The 9,588-nt window shown below is 40.9% G+C and overlaps 1 protein-coding gene across 7 annotated transcripts in view; it reads left to right on the top strand.

Moving 5' to 3' along the window:
• ARHGAP12 (Rho GTPase activating protein 12) overlaps positions 1-7,849 on the top strand; it is a 106,697-nt gene extending 98,848 nt beyond the window's left edge. For all 7 annotated transcript variants that reach the window (XM_074358377.1, XM_074358376.1, XM_074358379.1 and 4 more), the window contains 5 exons: positions 1,951-2,049; positions 3,649-3,726; positions 3,829-3,963; positions 4,187-4,289; positions 5,067-7,849. In XM_074358377.1, the coding sequence (XP_074214478.1) occupies positions 1,951-2,049; positions 3,649-3,726; positions 3,829-3,963; positions 4,187-4,289; positions 5,067-5,241 (590 nt within the window). In that variant the 3' untranslated portion in view covers positions 5,242-7,849. The remainder of the gene's footprint in view (positions 1-1,950; positions 2,050-3,648; positions 3,727-3,828; positions 3,964-4,186; positions 4,290-5,066) is intronic.
• The last annotated feature ends 1,739 nt before the right edge of the window (positions 7,850-9,588 follow it).

The following is a 9,588-nucleotide window of genomic DNA, read 5'->3' on the forward strand; positions in this document are numbered from 1 at the left end:
GAACTTTGGCCAAAATCAGAAATAAGACATTTTAAGTTAAAAGCTGAAAAAATTTCTAAACAATAAAAATGTTCTCATTCTTTATGCATAAAGTTACCAGGTTCAGTGATTAAAATACATTTGAGTAATTAAAACTGATTTCTTTCCAGTATTTTTTTTCTTTTAATTTGATTTTAATTTTTTTGGTGGGGGGAGGGAGATAATTAGGTTTATTTATTTTTGGAGGAGGTACTGGGGATTGAACCCAGGACCTTGTGCATGCTAGGCATGCACTCTACCGCTTGAGCTATACCCTCCCCCCCTAAAATTGATTTTTTGATGTGCAGGAAGAATGTATTTTCACTAAAGCATTGAACAGACATCAGCACAAAATGAGGTTTTTAGAAACCCTGCAGCAGAGGGACTGCACAGATGGGGTGGGCTGTGCGGCAGAATTGTGGAAGACGTGACAGTAAAGATTCTTAGTTTTGAGAGGCACAGGTCAGAAGGAATTTTTAATAAATAATCACTAACAGTAGGAAAAAAGAAGGAAAATCATGGACAATTTTATTCTGGATCATTTGCCTTCAGTGCTCATTTAAGGTAATTTTAAAATTAGAAGGAGATTTTTTTCCTAATTAATTTTTACATCTGTTTTTCATGAATAAGAAACATACGCACTAACAGGATCTTTTCTTAATAGGAAAGAATTCTTTAGAATCACATATACTTGTATATATTGCGTTTAATTCTTACAAGCACGTTTAATCTCAAAGATAAAATTTCCAATATGTGACTCAAAACAGAGGCATTTGTTAATAAATAAAGATGCAGGTGGCACAGGGCACACCACGTATCATACCTGTCTCTGGTTGTGGAGCATCTGACAGAGACCACCGCCGGGCACCTGCTCGCAGAGCATCTGAGTAAAGTACACAAATGAGTTTCGTTAAAAAGATATTTAAAACTTCTAGGGAGAGTTCAGCTAATTAAGTGATTCAAATTAGCAGCCTTAAAGAGTTAAGGATAAATAGGTACTCCCAGGTAATCCGTGTGAATTTAGCATATTGAGCTTAGAAGCTTAAGAAAAAAAAAAGCCTGACAAACAACCAGGCCTTTTCAGTGAGAAATAGAGTTGTCACTTTCTGGTGGTGGTCACCCACTTCAATCCTGTGTTTTGTTTGTTTTCCTGAATATTTAGCACTAATGTGGAATTTCAAAACTGTTGAGTTGAGAGATGACTAGAACAGACTTTGATATATTTTGTGAAATCAGATGTTGGCACACGATGGGCATGCTTTAATAGCTTAAAAAAATATTTTAGCTCACTGGTAGAGCACGACACACACACACACACACACACACACACACACACACACACACACACACACACACACACACACACACACACACTCACACACACTCACTCACTCACTCACTCACTCACTCACTCACTCTTCAGTACTTACTAAGTGGTAGGCATGAATTCCCGGTGGCATTCAGGAGTTACAAGGTCCCTGTCCCTGTGAACCTTCTCCAAAGATAAGAGATGGACAGATAATCTAGAATAGGGATGACTGCTCTGAAGAATCTGGTGTAATAATAAGATGGAGAGTGAGTGAGGTTGGGTTACCTTAGGCAGGACGGTCAGAGGGCTTCTCTAAGGAGGGGACATGTTAGCCGAGACCAGGAGTGATGAGACAGAGCTTCCCCATGGAAGACTGATCTCTGCACAAGGAGTAGGAAGTGAGAAGGGGGTCAGGCTGGAGTGGGGGTGTCACGGAGCTCAGTGCAGCAGGAACTCGTGCGACATGGAGCTGGAAGGGGTAAGCAGGCTGCAGGGCACACGGGCGTGCGTCATGGTGACCAGTGGCTGCGTGAAGGGGTGTCCTTCTGTTGCACTGTGAATGGTTTAGCTGTTTTGTGAACTAAATTTTAAACAGATGATTCATCTTTAAAAATCTCTTTCAGATCAGGTATTTGGAGCCAATCTTGCTAATCTGTGTCAGAGGGAGAATGGTACCGTGCCAAAATTTGTGAAATTATGCATTGAACATGTTGAAGAATATGGTAAGAAAATGACTTTTTTTTAATGTTCAGCACACCAACCCATTGTTTTGGCATCAAAAATCCCTAGGATTTTTATGATTTTGTGTGTTGCAACTGGAAGTTCTTTATAGTCGTAAGTTGTTAAGAAAAGCATCTTTTTTGCAAAAGAAAAAAAAAAAGCCTTGCATTTTGTACAGTTTCAAATTAAGACCTCTGCAGGCATCTGTTGAGTGTACTTATGTTTGATTCAACGTATGGTATTTCTGGAAGCTGTTTGGAGTTGGCATTTGCTTAAAATGAAGAAGGTGGTGATTGTGAAACTGACTTTATTGAGGAGTGATGGGCAGAATAGAAGATGTAAGGAGATAGTATTTATTTACTAAGAGAAAGTTTCTTGTGTATATAGTAAAAAGGAGGTGACATTTTGAAGCCAACTATTAAGTGTCTAAATAGACAAATCCTTTGAATGTCATTTCCTATAAGAGAAGTCTGGAACTAATTTCTATTTTGGTTAACTTTAAACATGTTTATAATATAATAGTATCTTGCCTGTAATAACATTATCTTACATCAATACATCATCAAGAACGCCTTGTGTAATTAATACATTTGCATCATATTTAATTCCTGCCAGTCACAGATCTCTTGTCTGACTCTTGTCAGCAAGACGCAGAGACACCAGGCTACCTGCCTTTTTCGGAAGTTAAGTGAACAGCACATTAGCTAGTGTTAAGTGTGTGCATCACTATCATTTAATGAATATTTGAATTTTTTAGGCTTCTTTGTGTGAATTTCAGATGAGTCTCTTCTATATATAAAAGAAATGAATAACTATCAAAGTATCAGTTTTTATAGAACCGTTATTTTAGTTGCCTGCTTGTATTAGGTTTGTTTATTACAAGCACTTAATAGGACACACACTTTCCAGAGTGCATTAATATGTGCATTCACATTACCAAGTGATGTGCAAAGAAATGGGGCTGATTTTATCTACTGGTTCCTTTACTTTGTTATTGTTGTTGTAGTTTTGGCAAGGGGAGGCAGTTAGGTTTATTTATTTATTTTGTAATGGAGGCACTGGGGATTGAACCCAGGTCCTCGTGCGTGCTAGGCACGCGCTCTGCCCCTCAGCTCTACCCTCGCCCCTTTCCTTTCCTTTTTGACTTACCCCCAGGCGTTTGCCAAAGTTTATCTTAAGTTGCTAGTATTTCAAGTTGAAGACGGTTTCCTCAAGATGGCCGCCGGTGTGCCTGGTAAACGCAGCAGGCTTGTTGCTGTTTATTAAACAGTTGAGGGTGCGCCTCCACCCATCTCTTCCTGCCAAGCGCCCATAAAAAGCCATTTAGGGGAAAAGAGTGCCATTTGACTTTAGGCTAATGTTAATAAATAAAAATTCTAAAACAGGAAATATTCTTTAGAAGAGGCCAACGAATGCTTTTTTTTTTATATATGTATATTTTTATGGAAGTACAGTCAGTTTACAGCGTTGTGTCAGTTTCTGGTTACAGCACAATGCTTCAGCCACACGTGAACATACGTATACTCATGTTATTTTCATGTTCTTTTTCACCATAGGTCCCAGCAAGCACTTTAAACATAAAATTATTATTTGTCGCCTAGGTTTGGATGTTGACGGGATTTACAGAGTTAGTGGCAACCTGGCAGTGATCCAGAAGCTGAGATTCGCCGTCAACCATGGTGAGATCACATTCCCCATAGTTACGTGCAAAAGAAGCACTCATCCTGTTAGAACTGATTTAAAACAACTTCAGAAAATGTCCTGTTCCTACTGTTTTCCAGATGAGAAGCTGGACTTGAGGGATAGCAAATGGGAAGATATTCACGTCATCACTGGAGCACTCAAAATGTTTTTCCGAGAATTACCGGAACCTCTCTTTACATTTAATCATTTTAATGATTTTGTTAATGCGATTAGTAAGTATGTAATTCCACTCAGTTTTTCCCCTAGATGTTGAAATCTGTGCAGATTAAGCTGCTACAAATTCTGTTTGAACATACTTTAAACAAGCTTTTTCCAGATTGTTTTACTCCAGAAATTTTAAATGTGACCACCAGATGTCACTGTGCATCACCAAATGCCAGGTTCCAAACTAATGACAGTTCCACGCAAAATCTCCAGTTATTGTCTTTTTTTCAGAACAAGAACCAAGACAGCGCGTCTCTGCTGTGAAGGACCTAATCAGACAGTTGCCAAAGCCAAACCAGGACACGATGCAGGTTCTGTTCAGACATCTCAAAAGGTCAGTCACCACAGAGGAGGGAATAGTTGGGGGCGGGGGGGACAGGACTGCACGGATATGAGAGGTGCTGTGGGCCCCCAGGGCCAGGGCCGCACAGACCCGAGTCTCTTTGCCTCTGTAACGTGAGAGAGAACGTCTCTGTGCACCCAGTTCCTCGTGGGGAAAATGGTTTGGTATGAAGAATACATTCAAGTAGACTTTACATGTGAAGCACGTTTATAGACTGCCTAGCGCACAGTGAGTGTTCAGACATTGTTCCTAAAGTTAATTATAGGAAGATGCGGTTGGTTACTAAGTGAGGAATATTCAGTTAAAGTAAAGCCGTGATTGGCGTAAGTTACTACAGATTCACTAAAAGCCTCTGACAGAAAGAACGCTAAAGTAAATGATCACAGCAAGAGAGATTTTTTAAAAAAAGCATAAAACGAGTAAAACTGAAAGTTTCATCTCTGTGCCCTCATGAGATTTTCCCCGTCTGCCTAGTGGAGGAGTCACTATTTCCTGAATTGTAACTCGTATTCAAGTCTACATCTCATTTTAAACACGAAGCTGAAATATCGCACATCCAAAGTGTGTTAGACTCTGTATGATTATGCCTTTCAGCTGCGCTTATCCAAAGGCAGCTTCACATGACACTCACACTTGGTTCTCCTTGGTTCAGGAGAACCTTAGGAAAATGAGCATTATTTCTCTTTTCTAAATGTAAGCTTTATAGCACTGTTTGAAGGATTTTTCTGTATTTTTTATTTTCTCTTTTAACAATTTTTTCCCCCTTAGGGTTATAGAAAACGGAGAAAAAAACCGAATGACCTATCAAAGTATAGCGATTGTTTTTGGCCCCACTCTGTTAAAGCCAGAGAAGGAGACTGGTAACATCGCAGTCCACACCGTCTACCAGAATCAGATCGTAGAGCTCATTCTCCTGGAAGTAGGTTCCATCTTCGGACGCTGATCCTTATTGAGGATGACCTGTGGAACAGAAGCCAGATTGCTTCAGATTTCAGATCCTTATACCTGATGTGTTTTATTTTTGGACCAAGCAGTGACTCGTTGATTTTGCACTTTTTTGAGGGATCAGAAGGGAAGGGGAGCGTCCGGATGTGTGTTAGGCTCTCGCATTTGCTGCCTTGTTGCAAGTTGAGAGAGCTGTGTGTGATTTTGAAATAACTTTATCCCGAATGTTTGCATTTCCTACTCTGAATTTCAGCAAAAATCAAAACTTGCATTTCTGACCAGTCATATACACTGGATAATTTGGTGAGAATACTACATTTTTCCCCCTCAAACTGGATAATGTAGAATTTCTTCTCATGATTCGATAGGTTCATCGCCCGACAGAGCAAGACCTACTGTCTTATACTGGAAGCGCGCCTGGGCGTTTCAGACGAAATGGAGCATATCTGTCCCGACACCCATGCGTTTGTCTCGCCGGGTCCCCATGCGCCCTGGGCCCTAAGCGCTGGAATCTCACAGCCCAGGCCCCCCCACCCCGCCGGAGGCTCGCTGCCTGCTCCCCTGGAGCGCAGCAGCCTTGTGGGGCGTCCTGGGTGCTTGTTTGGTCAGCACACTAATAGTACTTACAACACTGTGACGTACTGGAGTTTAGCTTAGCACACGCCTGGGCAGGGGCTTGGGGGCTGTCTGGGCTACACTGACTTGCAGCTAACAACCCTAACTGTCCAGTACCATGCTGCGTTCTTGGTATGACCCTGTGGAAACAAACATTGTTCGATGTAAATACCGGCTGAAGACTGCTGTCCTCAGCTTTTGTACATACCTGTGTTGTATAGTCTCAGAGAACATTCTAACCCTACGTTTCTAATCACGGTATCGGTAATCTTCTCCGTGAATATTAGGTTTCCTCCAGAAATAGGCCGTTATTTGAGAAAGTTAACTGTGTGCACTTTTAGATTTTAATTACATTTACAGGCAAATCACTGTAATCCAAATGGTACTGGAAAAATACTGAGTAAACTTGCTAAATGGCAAATGCACTACAAGAGGAGCCTTTTAGATTATTTAATATGTACAGAATACCTTAGAAAAAATTTATTACAGAATTCTAACTCTGCAGTATGAATAGTGGAAACCCAGATGTAAATTAGATGGATGTCAGATGGAAAGATGACATTACTAAATTTGGGAATTTCTTTTTACATTACTAATGTAGATTGGTTTGTATAATAAAACAGGGTTTTGAAAGGTTTTGTTACAGAGAGCATGGTCTGCTGAAGATTTTTTAAAATGTATTTTTCTAGGTTAACTGCTGTATATGCAATGTCTAATCTGAATAAAGAACTATAAGAGGTTTAGAGATTTTTCCATTGGGAATGTGCATTTTGGTTTTTAGTTTTGTTTTGTTTTTGCATTTACTGGCACACAATTACAATACCTCATTTAAAAAAAAATCAACTGAACCCATTATTTCCTGTGGCAAATATGTTTTCCTCATTTCATAGCATTTCTGCTCCCTGCCAAGCCAGTACCTCCTCCACCCACCCCCCTCCCCACCCCTTCACTTCTCATTTCTTCATCAATTTGTGAACATGAATGATTTGTAACCAAGACTCTTTTTCTTAGGATTGCATTTATAATTTGCAGATTGCCTTCTTTGGGAACAAATATTTTTTGTATGAAAACCTCTCACCTGAGTTTTGTGGTGAAAGTATTGTTTGTTGTTGTGATCTTGTCTAATTGATAACAAACCAAGCTACTCGACCGCTATGGGGAAGCAGATTGTTTGGGGCAGGGGGAAAAAGCCCCCAAGCGAGAATGTCTGTGTCTGCCTCAAGGTGCCCTTGACAACGTGACAGTGTGCTTTGGACCTGGCCCTGCAGCGGTTGTGTGCCAGCAAACGCTAGACTCACATCAGTGACGTCCTTTCTCTTGGTAGTTACGGACGTATCAAAGATGAAAACTGTCCTGTATTTCTTGTTTCAAAGTATGCATACGTGTATGTGAAGTCTTAAACGTTTTATTAGTCCACAGCTGATCAGCTTGCTGTAATACTTTGCGTACAGTGAGATCAGTGTCTTGTGTTTCCATCCTTTGTGAATTACACATTCTTACTTGTTGTTTTGTAATAACAAAACCAGTCATATTTTCCTGTCTTGACAGCTTGGTTTTTAGTAGAAAATATATTAAAGGCTGAAATAAATTGTCAGTGGAATTTTATTTACTAAATAGGCCTTCCTTCAGAATGTCATAAAAAAAGTCATTAGAAATTCAAAGAAAAAAATATATTCAAGTATGTTATTATATTCCAATGGAAGGAAAATACTGTTTAAATTTCACAGCAGTAAGAAATTTTACCTTTTACTGTAGAAAAAGTTAATTATGAAGTATCTCTGGAAAAGAAAAAACCCAGTATTACCTTTTAGTTAGAGGCAAATCTGTAGGGTTTTTTTTTTCTTATGTGAAAAGCATGAATGGAATAATTCAGCCAAACTGTGGGCCTTGCAGTTGTGTTATGTACATGTACACACACGTGTGTGTGTGTGAATGTGTGTGTCACTGCTTACATACAAATGAAAACTCATCAATAAAACAATAATAGCAGATACCCGGGGACCTGCTTACTACTTTGATTTTATCCCACGGTCTTTTGTAAGTAAGCCTGTAATACCAGCTATTAAGATAGCAGGGAGAGGAAAAAAGTTATTTCATAATTGTGCCAGGAGATTTTTTTCCCAGCTCATGGGAGAAGCTTCTAATTAAATGTTTAAAGTAAACATGTAGTTTCCCACGACACTAATTTCTCCAACATCTTCAGGCATTAAAAAAAAAAATACACAGCGAAGCCTACAACATGTCACTTAATAAAGGAAATAAAAATAGTGAGATGGGCGTCACACTCTCACTGGTCTAATAAAAGCCAACCGCTCAAATACTGCGTGTCTATAGACGTGGAAAATGTGTAGAAAGTAAGATTTTACTGAGTTTTCTGGTGTCTGAACTCCAGCCATCAGCTCTGACAACCCTCCTACAGGAAGCAGGCTCTTGTTTGAGACAGAAGGTGTTTTGAGTCCCAAGTTCAGCCTGTATGTTACAATCCTGGAGGCGGGGCACCTTGCTGTTTTTATTTTTGTTTTTAGCAGTATCCCAGTATAACTAATAGAGCCCTGTTAAATGCAACTTTAGTCTGAAACAAAACAAAAAACAAAACAAAAAGCAAAGGGCCTGCGAGACAAAATCAGCGACCTTACAGAGATGGTGATGAGAGTCTGCTGGCAATTCACAAGGCGTGAGCCCCGGCCAAGCGCAGTCGGACTCCCCGCGTGCTAGAGAAGCGGGCGGCGCGGAGTCCTAATGAGACGTCCTGCAACGAGAAAGACGGGGCCTTCCCCTGGAGAATCTCAATTAGGCTTCTCAACTGAGGTTTTGTGGACCAGTGGTGGCTGTAAATATATTCAGCTGGACTGAGCTTTTACAAATCAGCCTTATGTGAATATGGCACTAAAATGAACCCTTTCATTCCCTCCGAGAAAGCACTTTCACGGCCCTCGTAAACAGAACACTTGTGGAACAAGGTAACTGTTTAACAAACCACTACAATGCGTGTTTAAGAACTTTGGTTTCGTACTTTTTCTCATCAGCCCTCCCCTCCCTGCACTTTACTTCCTCTTTCAGCGTTTGCAGAAAAAGCAGTCTGGTCACGGTTTTAGTTGTTCATGCCGGGAGCCAAATCTTCCAGGTAGTTCTGATGGCTGTGGCTCTCGCTGTAAGTAGCAGTGAGACTTGCAAAGCTGACGTGAACCTTGTCCTAGTGATGGGATCTGTGGTGACATCAGAGTGACAAGTGTTGACACAGGAGCTCTTTGCCACAGGGCCCTTGCAGAGGTGGACGTCAGAACAGCAGTAAGGTCGTGGTGGTGACCAGTGAAGATTCAGCAGCGCTTTCAAGGCCTCTTTCTCCTGGGCGTTTTGAGAGGTGGTTTATATGTAGTCAAAAGACAAGGGGATCTTAATGCTCCATTAAAATTGAGCTTCACTGATACAGCAGGGCGGCTCCGCAGGGACCCTCACTCACGCTCGCAGTCTTACTTCTTGGGGCCCAGAGTGCTTGTGGACGCCTGGAGCCTCGTGGCTGGTTAGTGGCCCAGGAAGACGAGCCCACGGCTGAAGGGGAGAAATATCTGGATTAGTGACATTACTTCTATTTAGAAGTTTGTCATCAATTTAAGTAAAGCATAATCTGGTGGTGTCACATGACACCACTCGAGGAAGAAACCTGTGACTTGCCTACCTATGGTGGGCATCTGTTTTCAGGCGGAGTTGTTGGCACACGGACACTTTGGTT

The sequence above is a fragment of the Camelus bactrianus genome, chromosome 35 (assembly GCF_048773025.1).
Source record: "Camelus bactrianus isolate YW-2024 breed Bactrian camel chromosome 35, ASM4877302v1, whole genome shotgun sequence".
Lineage (NCBI taxonomy): Eukaryota > Metazoa > Chordata > Mammalia > Artiodactyla > Camelidae > Camelus > Camelus bactrianus.